Source organism: Chiloscyllium plagiosum, chromosome 10 (assembly GCF_004010195.1).
Source record: "Chiloscyllium plagiosum isolate BGI_BamShark_2017 chromosome 10, ASM401019v2, whole genome shotgun sequence".
In the NCBI taxonomy this organism is placed as follows: domain Eukaryota; kingdom Metazoa; phylum Chordata; class Chondrichthyes; order Orectolobiformes; family Hemiscylliidae; genus Chiloscyllium; species Chiloscyllium plagiosum.
Genome location: NC_057719.1, coordinates 25,060,983 through 25,073,618, shown reverse-complemented (window position 1 = coordinate 25,073,618; position 12,636 = coordinate 25,060,983). Strand labels below are relative to the sequence as shown.

The 12,636-nt window shown below is 41.5% G+C and overlaps 1 protein-coding gene across 1 annotated transcript in view; it reads right to left on the bottom strand.

Moving 5' to 3' along the window:
- Positions 1 to 10,645: 10,645 nt before the first annotated feature.
- Positions 10,646 to 12,636, bottom strand: part of si:dkeyp-55f12.3 (uncharacterized protein LOC568418 homolog) — a 10,959-nt gene continuing 8,968 nt past the window's right edge. The window contains exon 2 of the mRNA XM_043697198.1: positions 10,646 to 11,233. Within this exon, the coding sequence (XP_043553133.1) occupies positions 11,145 to 11,233 (89 nt within the window). The 3' untranslated portion in view covers positions 10,646 to 11,144. The remainder of the gene's footprint in view (positions 11,234 to 12,636) is intronic.

Here is a 12,636-nt window from a genome sequence, read left to right as displayed (position 1 = left end):
TGTATAATTATCAATTCAATTATTGTCATATGATCCTTTTGCTTTTGAAATACAATAAATATTGTTTTAGTACAGAATTGTTTTAAGTGGTTTTTGATGAGTTAAAAATAAATTGAAAGTACATCAGTGATCCCCGGAGAAACAAACTTTCAAGCCTTGGCTTACTAATGAAAATAAAGTTTAGAAATTTCCAACAAGTAACATAATATGTAAACAGACCAAGCTGGGCTATCAAAAGAGGTGGTAGAGAAATAGTTTCCTTAAAATATGAACTTTGTAACATATGTACAAAACATTTTAAAAGTGCAGTTATGATCCAAACTTCAAACTAATTGCACACCTCAAATGAAAAATTAATGTTGGAAGAGATTCAAGTTTATTCCAACCAAAACAGGCATCCTTGCTGCCACCTCTTCAAATGGCATTATAGCAGTCCAGAAAGTCACAATATAACATTTCATCAGCTTCTAAATAATGGCAGATTTCCCACTGCTTGCCAAGGAAGGTATGATAAAAATATTTAAAATGTTCTGTTCTCTGTCTCTGGTCTCCATTACCACTGATCATTTACTACTTCCCAACATTCCCACCCTTGTCGTCAGCACATATACCACCTTTACCTAGCTAAGAAGGGTCACTGGACCCAAAATGTTACCTCTACTTTCTCTTCACATTTGCTGCCAGACCTGCTGGGTTTTTCCAGCAACTTTTTTTTTTGTCTAAAACACTGGAGTATATCTCTCCTTCTGGACACTAAAATGTTAGATAAAGGTGCAGAAAAGATTCACAATGATTATTCAAAGTTCAAAAGCTTCACTTACGTGAATAGGTTTGAGAAATGCATAATTCCCCTTGAAAAGATGTGGTAGAGATATTTAAATCATTCGAGGTCTGAACAGGATAGAATGGGGAGAAACTGTTTCCATGGGTGGAAGAATCCAGAACCAGTGGATGCAAATTTAAAATGATTTTAAAATCCTCCATCAATGCTTGTTTTAACAGGAAGTTGTTTGGAGCTGTAATGCACTGCCTGACACAGAGGTGGCAGCAGGTTAATTTGGGGCCTGTAAAAGAGTTGAATGATTAACTGGTGAGAAAATGGGAAAAGTGAGGGGAAGCTATGCTGTACTTTTTTTTTGCTGCTGCAGAGACCTCCAATACCCCCACACCAGTCAGTTTGCTCAGATAACCGGAAACTGCATAATCATGTAGCTTGAAAGGAACGTTGAAAGGGAGTGAATAAGTTGTACTAGGTGGATTGTTATTACATAGAGCCAAGACCGATATGGTGGGTTGAATGAGGACCACCTATGTTGCAATCATTCTGTGCTTCTAACAGATCATTTGACAACTTTGGAAAAAACAAGTCAAAACAACAGTTTGAAATGGGAGAAGAACAGACAAAGGAAGCACATGGTGAGGTCAGTGCAGGGGAGAGAGAGAGAGAAAGAAACTGACACAGCTTTGAACCTGCACAGTTACTGCCTTTGCTGTTTGAATTCATGTATTGCTGGACATCGGAGTGCGTCTGGGAAAATTAACAAACAGTGAAATTCACAACTGATTGTGAAGGAACTGTTTGGGTGAAGTTCACAGCACAGAAGCAGGTAAGTGTATTGTTTTTAAGTGACCTACAGAAAGTCTGCAGTAGTGAGTGGAGAGGGTTCTTTCTTGATTATAGGTTTTTGAGATTTGTCTCTTGATTAAACTTAAAACATAAGCCATAACTATTAATTTAACCTGGGGTAGTGTTTTGTAGAGGAATAAGATGGGGTTATTTTCTGGGTCTGTAGATTGTGAAGAAGCAAAATTGGCCTTTTGTAGAGTGATATGCGCTTCTTGTCAGATATGGGAGTTTAAAGAGAGTTTAAGAGTTACTGTGGATTATATCTGCTATAAATGCTGTTGGTTGTGAATCTTATCAGATCGAATGGATCGGTTGGAGAGACAGTTCGAAGCAATGAGAAATTTGCAACAGCAACAGTATGGGATGGATGACAGTGAAAGGAAGGGGGAAAAATCTCAGAGTCACATAGATGGGTTAACTCCAGGAAAGGGAAGAGAGGTAGGCAGCTAGTGCAGGTGCCTTCTGTGGCTATACCCATTTCAAACAAGTATGCTGTTTTGGAAAATGTAGGTGGTGATGGATTCTCAGGGGAACATAGCACAAACAGCCAAGTTTATGATATCGAGACTGTGTCTAATGCAATGAGGGGTACGTCGGGTTCCAAGTGATCAATTGTGTTAAGGGATTCTCCAGTTTCTGTGGCCAGCAGGAAAAATTCAGAATGGTGTGTTGGTTCGCTGGTGCCAGGATCAAGGATGTCTCAGAGAGAGGGTGTAGAATATTCTCAAGGGGGAGAGAGGCCAGCAAGAGGTCATTGTCCACATTGGAACCAACGACAGAGGAAGGGAAAAGGTTGAGATTCTGAAGGGAGATGACAGAGAGTTAGGCAGAAATTTAAAAAGGAGGTCCTTGAGAGCAGTAATATCTGGATCACTCCCAGTGCTATGAGCTCGTGAAGGCAGGAATAGGAGGATAGAGCAGATGAATGCATGGCTGAGGAGCTGGTGTATGGGAGAAGGATTCACATTTTTGAACCATTGGATTTCTTTTGGGGTAGAAGTGACCTGTACAAGAAGGATGGTTTGCACCTGAATTGGAAGGGGACTAATATACTGGCAGGGAGATTTGTTAGAGCTGCTTGGGAGGATTTAAGCTAGTAAGGTGGGGGGATTAGGAACCCAGGGAGATACTGAGGAAAGAGATCAATCTGAGACTTGTATATTTGAGTACAGAAGCGAGTCAAACAGTCAGAGCAGGCAGGGACAAGGTAGGATTAATAAATTAAACTGCATTTATTTCAATGTAAGGGGCATAACAGGGAAGGCAGATTAACTCAGGGCATTGTTAGAAATGTGGGACTGGGATATCATAGCAATTACAGAAACATGGCTCAGGAATGGGCAGGACTGGCAGCTTAATGTTTCAAGATATAAATGCTACAGGAAGGATAGAAAGGGAGGCAAGAGAGGAGAGGCAGTGGCGTTTTTGATAAGGGATAGCATTACAGCTGTGCTAAGGGAGAATATTCCTGGAAATACATCCAGAGAGGCTATTTGGGTGGAAATGAGAAATAAGAAAGGGATGATGACCTTATTGGGATTGTACTATGGACCCCAAATAATCAGAGGGAAATTGAGAAACAAACTTGTAAGGAGATCTCAGCTATCTGTAAGAATAATAGGGTGGTTTTTTGGTAGGGGATTTTAACTTTCCAAACATAGACTGGGACTGCCATAGTGTTAAGGGTTTAGATGGAGAGGAATTTCTTAAGTGGGTGCAAGAAACTTTTCTGATTCAGTATGTGGGTGTACCTACCAGAGAAGGTGTAAAACTTGACCTACTCTGTGGAAATAAGGCAGAGCAGGTGACTGAGGGGCCAGCGACCATAATTCTATATGATTTGAAATAGTGATGGAAAAGGATAGACCAGATCTAAAAGTTGAAGTTCTAAATTGGAGAAAGGCCAATTTTGACGGTATTAAGCAAGAACTTTCAAAAGCTGATTAGGGGCAGATGTTCGCAGGTAAAGGGACAGCTGGAAAATGGGAAGTCTTCAGAAATGAGAACGAGAATCCAGAGAAAGTATATTCCTGTTAGGGTGAAAGGAATGACTGGGAGAATCGACGTTTCGGGCATAAGCCCTTCTTCAGGAATTTCGGGCTTATGCCCGAAACGTCGATTCTCCTGTTCCTTGGATGCTGCCTGACCTGCTGCGCTTTTCCAGCAACACATTTTCAGCTCTGATCTCCAGCATCTAAAGACCTCACTTTCTCCTGAAAAGAAAGATTGGTAGGTATAGGGAATGTTGGATAGCCTAAAGAAATTTGGGATTTGCTTAAGAAAAAGGAATCATATGTCAGGTACAGACAGGATAGATCGAGTGAATCCTTAGAGTATAAAGGCAGTAGGAGTATACGTAAGAGGGAAATCAGGAGGGCAAAAAGGGGACATAAAGTAGCTTTGGCAAATAGTATTTAAGGAGAATCTAAAGGGTTTTTACAAACACACTAAGAACAAAAGGATAATGAGGGAGAGAATAGGATCCCTCAAAGATCAGCAAGGCACCATTTGTGTGGAGCCACAGAAAATAGGGGAGATACTAAATGAATATTTTGCATCAGTATTTACTGTGGAAAAGGATATGGAAGATATAGAAAGTAGCAAAATAGATGGTGACATCTTGCAAAATGTCCAGATTAAAGAGGAGGAAGTGCTGGATGTCTTGAAACGCATAAAGGTGGATAAATCCCCAGGACCTGATCAGGTGTACCTAGAATTCTGTGGGAAGCTAGAAAAGTGATCGCTGGACCCCTTGCTGCGATATTTGTATCATCGATAGTCACAGGTGAGGTGCAAGACTGGAGGTTTGCTAACATGGTGCCACTGTTTATGAAAGGAGGTAAGGACAAGCCAGGGACTATAGACCAGTGAGCCTGACGTCGGTGGTGGGCTAGTTGTTGGAGGGAATACTGAGGGACAGGATGTACATATATTTGGAAAGGCAAGGACTGATTCCGGATAGTCAACATGGCTTTGTGCGTGGGAAATCATGTCTCACAAACTTGATTGAGTTTTTTGAAGTAACAAAGAGGATTGAAGACGGCAGAATGGTAGATGTGATTTATATGGACTTCAGTAAAGCATTCATCAAAAGTTCCCCATGGGAGACTGGTTAGCAAGGTTAGATCTCACAGAATAAAGGGAGAATTAGCCATTTGGATACAGAACTGGCTCAAAGATAGAAGACAGAGGGTGGTGGTGGAGGATTGTTTTTCAGACTGGAGGCCTGTGACCAGTGGAATGCCACAAGGATCGGTGCAGGGCCCTCTACTTTTTGTCATTTACATAAATGATTTGGATGCGAGCATAAGAGGTACAGTTAGTAAGTTTGCAGATGACACCAAAATTGGAGGTGTAGTGGACAGCGAAGAAGTTTACCTCAGATTACAACAGGATCTTGACCAGATGGGCCAAGAAGTGATAGATGGAGTTTAATTCAGATAAATGCGAGATGCTGCATTCTGAGAAAGCAAATCTTAGTAGGACTTATACACTCAATGGTAAGGTTCTGGAGAGTGTTGCTGAACAAAGAGACCTTGGAGCGCGGGGTCATAGTTCCTTGAAAATGGAGTCGCAAGTAGATAAGCTAGAGAAGAAGGCATTTGGTAAGCTCTCCTTTATTGGTCAGAGAATTGAGTACAGGAGTTGGGATGTCATGTTGGGACTGTACAGGACATTGGTTAGGCCACTGTTGGAATATTGCGTGCAACTCTGGTCTCCTTCCTATCAGAGGCATTTGGATGGGTATATGAATCAGAAGGATTTGGAGGGATATGCGCAGAGTGCTGGCAGGTGGGACCAGATTGGGTTGAGATAGCTGGTTGGCATGGACGGATTGGACCGAAGGGTCTGTTTCCATGATGTACATCTCTATGACTCTATGAACAGAGCATCAACGAATGGCAATATTATTGTGAGCTAGTGTTATGGTTCAGTAAGGTATATGATTCATACATATTTTAAATGTAATTTACTTGAATTGAACATGAATTTGAACTTGTGGCTTGCTGTCTGTGTGCCTAAAGGAGTTTCATGATTAACTTGTAACTAATTGTATAGACATGGTGATTTATTTTAAAACTACGTGACAGGAGGGAGATTAATGCAAATTTTTTTACATTATTCACTCAAACTCTCCCAAAGTAACATTCAGATTGACAATTCTGGATTTTTTTTAAGCTTAAGGAAAACACCCATAACTTTGTAATTGTTATTTTGGTTTGTTTAGGGCAGTTCTGCACATAGTAATTGGCAAAACCGGATGTGTAAAGCAATTGCTTACACACAAGGGAGAAGATTGCTTTGAATTGTTAAAGAAGTTAACTCATTGTGAGGAATTTAGTTGGTAAATTCTAGACCAGAAGTGTTTGGTTAAAACCCTAGAAGAGGTCACATCACAGTGAGAAAGTTTAAGTTTGGTTATAAAATGAACAAGGAAGAGGCCATCAGATTTTCATGAATGGGAACTGAAGTCATAGCAAAGTCAAATCTAATGTGGGACAGCATTCTCACTGGTGTTTGAGTACTGTACTGGATGCTGTTGGGATTAATGAGATTGTATTTTATATTGTGTGTTTAAAAACCTTTAGATATCTTATATGGACACAGTTTGGTTTATTCCAGTTCAATTTTACATGCAATAAACTTGTTTTATTGTTAAAACCAAATCCACAACATTGCATGTTTATGCATTGCAGTGAGAGCTCACCTTGTTAAAAACACAAACAGTATGAATTATCAAGTCTAATTTCAGTTTGGCATCTGACAAGTCTAGTAATAATTCCAGCTGGGATCATATTATAGTCATATTATGCAATTACTCAATCTTTTCAGAACCATAACTTTATAATTTTGTGAAAAATAAAAACCTTTTTCAATAAAAAATACAAAGGTCTTATTAACAATAAACTACCTCCTACAAAACAAACCAAGACCATCACAAAGCTATGGAACAATCTTTCCAGATTACAACTCGATAAGTAGTTGAACTTGGCAAATTAGTTTAAATTAGCTTACCTTATACTGAACTGACCTAACTTTGACCCAATCTAACTTGATAGGATTAACTTAAATTAACTCGACTCATTAAATTAAATTACGCCACTCGGCGCATCCCCACCAAAGCTCCCATCCAAGGGAGCGTTAGTCATTATACCTCTATTTATTCAAGCTTCCCCTGCAAAGGCCCCCAGACTGCCAAATGGATATATAAAGGCCCAGTCAATGTGGCTAACAAGTCCATGCCTATGTAATTTAGAAAGGCAACTACAGAATAGTTCTGTTTTCTGGTGCACCACATTCTAAGAAAATCCAGGGGAACGTGCTCCAACACTTGTCTACGCCACCCCATAAGAACTGCGAGGGGGGGGGGTTCTGAGGTCCAGCTCATTAAAATGTTCTTCCTTGCACGATGCTTAAGAATATTGAATAATTGAATAATCTCTTCCCACACTCATCTAATGAGGGCAGCTTAGGCAGTCCCAAAAGAAGGAATACCAGATCCGCCCTAACTTTAATTCCCAGAATCTCCTCCACCTCGTTCACTAAGGCACCCCAGTACCTGTAGATCTTATGACACAAATTTAGACAATGTGTCAGGGTGCCAGTGCTTGTTTTACATTGCGGGAACCGTGGAGATGCTCTTTTCTAGAATTTTGTTAATCGCTCTGGAGCTCTACAACACCAAATAAAAGATCCTCCAGATCAGGTACTCCCGGCAAGCCCCCCACAGACCTGATTTACGATTTTGTAAAACATGCTGAATACTCTTGTATTAACTGGGGTATAGACTTTTCTGGGTTAGCCAGAAAGAGGAGAACATCAGCGTGAAGAGTAATTTTGTGCTCTCCCATTCCTACTTTTGGGGCAACTATTTCAGAGTCCTTGCCAGTAGCCTCCGCCAGCGGTTCGATTACTAAGATGAATAGCAGCGGCGAGAGAGAAAACCCTTGTCGCTGCCTCTCTCAATGCCAAAGTTATCTAATTTTACGCTGCTTGTGAGGACCGCTGCCATAGGGTCGTTATAAAATACTGCCACCAACCTAGCAAAAGCCCACCCAAGGCCCAAACATTCCAGGATGCCAAAAGATATGGCCACTCCACCCAATCAGATGACTTTTCCGCGTTCAAGGAGACCACCAAGTCCGGAATTGACCTCTGCTGATATAAGTGTACAACATTCAACACATTCCTGATATCATTGAAAGAGTTAGCACCCTTAATAAAGCCTGTTTGGTCTTCCTTTATGATTGTGGGCAATACCTTCTCCAATCTCAAAGCTAGCGTTTTAGACAAGACTTTAAAATCTATATTCAGTAGCGAGATAGGCCTATACGAGGCACACAGTCTTCAGTATTCCCCTCTGTTTAGAATAAGGGGAATATTGGCCTCCCAAAGAGGGTGGAAGGCAGTCCTGGCTGAGTAAACAATTGGTTCGGCCAAGGTGTTTATGAATTCCTTATAGAACTCACTTGGGAACCCGTCTGGGCCAGCTGCTTTGCCACTTTAGAGCTGCCTTACTGCCGCTTGTATTGTTAAGGATGCATTCAAAAGAGAGAATGTTCTGCATATATACTTGGGAGGTCCAGATTCTTAAAAAAAAGGATTCTATCCTTGCTACTCCATCCTCACAACCCTCCAATCCTCTGGGTAAAATTTTCTAAATGTAGTATTAACGTTTTTAGACTCAAGTGATAGTACCAGTTCTCTCTCTAATGGACACAATGGACTGTGGGCACATTTCTTCCTGGCCAAATATGTCAGGTATCTACCTGGCTTATTACTGTATTCAAATAAGGAAACCTGTCTCTTCGCCGCCTGGCTAAGTACTGAATTCAGAGCAGCCCAGAGAGCTGTGACCTGCTGCAACTTAGTCACGGATGGTCTGTCATAATATGCCAACTCAGTTGCCTTCAGCCGGGCCTCAACCATACATTGCTGTTCTCCACTCTGGCTCTTCCTGGTTGCTGAATATGAAATAATTAAACCCCTTAAGTAAAATTCCCAAAGCATTGATTCGTTACAGGCAGTGAAGTACTCTACAAATTTTCTATCCTTCAAAAGAAATGAACTTAAGCGCCAATATCTATTCCACTACCTCTGATCTTAATATTTAAGTACATTGCCGCATGGTCCGAAATGGCAATGCTCCCAATCCTGCAGGATAACACAGAATCCAGACAGATCGATGGAACAAAGAACGTATCAATTCTTGTGTGGCACTTGGGCGGCTGGAGTAAAAGATAAAATGTCTACCATTAGGGTGGAGACACCACCACACATTCACCAACGCCAATGTCCCACATAAATCCACCAACTGTCTGGACTGCAGGGAGATACCAGAGAGACCCCTTGGCATCCTGTCCACCTCAGGGTCCACAAGAACAGTTAAAGTCTCCTCCTATAATCATATTGTGTACCCCAAGAGCCATCAATTTAGAGAATGTGTCAATTAAGTATTTAAGAGGGTGCGTTAGAGGACAATAGACATTCAGGATGCCATATTCTTCCCAGTGTACCAAGGCCTTAAGGATGATGAACTACCCATGTTGTCCTTAATTTGGTCTATTATCTGAAATAGGAGGTTCTTCTGTATTAGTATGGCCACTGCTCTGCTTTTAGAATTAAAAGAGGAAAAGAATACCCCACCAGACCCTCCCTGCTGTAATTTCAAATGTTCCTGATCACTGAGGTGTCTCTCTTGTAGCAGGGCGATGTCAACCCCCTCCTTTGAGGTTTGAGAGCACCTTCTTCCTTTTGATCGGAGACTGACCCCCTTTTAATGTTCCAGGTGCACCATCAAAATGAACCACTAGCCATGACTATACAAAAAAAAAGAAAAAGGAAAGAGGGAATCTTATATGCAAGCAATGCCCAGCATACAAAACCAACAACTGATTTAGCAAAGGATACACCATTGACCATAATTTTTTCTGACCCAGACCTCCTATTTCGAAGAGTCTAGGAAATCCCTTGCTTTGTCTGCTGAGTCAAAGTTGTAAACATACCCTCCATGGCTGAAGCGTAGTACTGCCAGGTACCTCAGAGTATTGGATATTCAAGTCTCTCAACCTCTTCCTGACTTCATCAAAAGATTTTCTCTTCTTAATTACAGCCTCATAGAAAAGTATTGCGAAGACAATTTTTGACTCCTTGTACACCAGGGCCTGTGAGTCCTTTCTTGGCCTTCTGGAGGTTTCCATTGTCATCTGCTTCTTCTTGTAATACTGGAGTCGCACTGGGACCAGGGAGGGGCATTGATCCAACCCAGACCTGCGCATTGCGATCTGGTGGGCCCACTCTACACGCACGCTGCCCGACTCAATTCCCAGCCCCAGGAACTGCGGGAGCCCACTGCACCAGGAAGCTGACCAGGCCCTCACCTTCTTCACATTCCGGGTGCCAGACTAACCGTGAGTCTTTCCTTCAACCTCTATTCTCAAGGTCGCAGACCTGGTCCAACAGGGCTTGAACCTGGCCTTCCAGCTTTTGAATCCTCCCCTCCGAACTCTCAGCTGCAGTCTCCGCTGCCAAGGTCCTTTGGTCGACCATCTTGGCGCGTTAGTCCCGTACTTGGATCTCCTGCTGATGCTTCTGCGGCGTGGCAGAGATTGGTTCCAGCGCTGACTTGATTTTTACAAGTCAGAGTTTTCCAAACAACAAATTCTTTTGTTCCAAATAGGTTCCAGGGCGCCACTACGGGAGTCGGGGCCGTGGCCTCAGGTGTGCCTGGCACTATAGGCCTTGCTTGCTGCCATCCTCCCGTTCCCTTCCCTTTAGTCGACGTCACCTTCTTCTTAAAATGTTAAGATTAGTACTTAAAGGGTTCTAGGGATCTTATTACACTCCATTCTCTCGATCTTTCTCATGGATGGCTAATTAGAGGGGGGGTAAAAGCTCCACTGAACTTGGGATATGGTGCAGAGCCCAGCACAGCAGACCTCTCAGATTGCCACCATCTTGGATCTCCCAAACCATACCTCTGTTAAGGTGAAGTTGAGCAGCAAGACAAACAAAGTATTGTGCCATGATTTTAGGTCATTTAATGAAGAAATCTAATTACAAACTCTCACTGCCTTTTCGACAGACAAAAATTAACAGCAATCATCTAGGCCTCACCTTAGCCCACAGTGCTTCCCTGTGGGAACATGGGTAAATTGCAGACTTAATTACTTACAGAATCATAGAATTCCTACATTGTCTTAAAATTATTGAAAAATCTTTAAAATATTCAGATATTCTCATTCACATATCTACTTTAGACAAGAACTCCACAATTGAGATCTGTCCTCATCACCCAGATTTCATTTTCTCTGAAGAAAAAAACAAGATTATAGAAATGTCACTTTTTATGGTTTACATAAGAAACAAACTTGTCTATTTTAAAAATATCTTTAAGTCGTAGAAAAAGTGGCGTAGCCATGAAGAGGAGCCTCAATTTAAACTGGTGACTTTTTAAAGGAAGTCATTGCAGCACCTCAAACAAACTGGAGCAGTCAGACGGCTTCAGAGGGTAAAGTCAACATTGTTTCCTGGTCCTTTTGGAAGGAGGTGCATCTCCATCTCCTTTATCAGCCGATTCGTCTTCACTGTCACCTTCATCTTCATCTGTTGAAAGAAGAAATATATCAAAACGCATTTTATAAGTTACAATCCAGGCTCCAATATAGTACAACAGAAGCAAACTATCACAGGTGCTGGTACTACTTGAAGAATGAAGCAGCATAGGGTGGAAGGCAAGAGATATTAAATTCCAAAAAGGATGAGACCGTAAGCCAAGGGTAAGAGTGGGAGGAAGAATAATGGTACAAGTATAGAAAAGATTCATCTTGAGGAGGCATTATAGGATTTAATGCGTAACCTCTAAATCAACCTGGTGAAAGATTAACAATTGAGATAATTTGTCTTGTTGATATTTCTAGCATTGCTTTTATTACCAAAAAGCTGCATGACACCAATAGCTACAAGCATAAAGTATAATATCATGATTTCTAGACTAACAATTTAAATCCTAAATGGAAAAATGATATTGCCTGAGTCCAGTCATTTCTCAGTCAACCCCAGACGTTGACCCGTTTCCCTATTCCTGTATCAGTCAAAACAAACACTCAGACACAGTATGGCTTTATCTCCACCTTTATTCTGGGCCCTGGAGGAAGACAGAACAATCGCCCAAGTGCATAGAGACATGGATTCTCTGTCTTCTCTCGAACAGCAGATTCTTAAGGAATTATGTGGTCACTTACAGGGAGCAACATCCAAATAAGGCCACATCTATATTGACTGGGTGACCGTTACAAGCAGCGAGCCTCAGCAGTAACGATCAAGCCATCTGACATTATACAATGGATGCTTTTCACCTTGTTAACTGGCATTACACAAATGGATTTTTTAAACCTCATTAACCCACTACCCTTACCTCCAGCAGCTCATTGTTTTCTGCAAGTTCTTATCTGGTCAAAGTCATGCTAGCTGAGCCTTTGTCTTGCAACCCAAAACTTAACTCTTCCCCTATCTGCTCATACCTGATACACTTTCTCACAGAGTGGCTGATATCAAAGAAATAACTGGGCAACTCTGCCCTTCAACAAAAAAAACATATCTGTCCAATCCATTCATTCACTAAACCCCAATTTTAGTTTTTGGTTAAATCAAATCTCCAAAAAATGCTTTTATAAAGTTTAAGATTGCAATTTATTCCCCAGTCTAAGGAGTTTTCACATCCCAGCTTTGCTTTAGTGACAGCCTTTGTTAAGGGCCTTTGCAAAATTGACTGGGGTTTAACATCTAGGCTCATTGCAAAGGAGTGCAAGCTGATGGTTGGATCAGGCTCAGTTATGCTACCTTCTATCTTGCCAACTCCCCAAAAGATTAGGCAAAAGTGAGGACTGCAGATGCTGGAAACCAGAGTCTGGATTAGAGTGGTGCTGGAAAAGCACAGCAGGTCAGGCAGCATCCGAGGAGCAGGAAAATCGATGTTTCGGGCAAAAGCCCTTCATCAGGAATAGAGG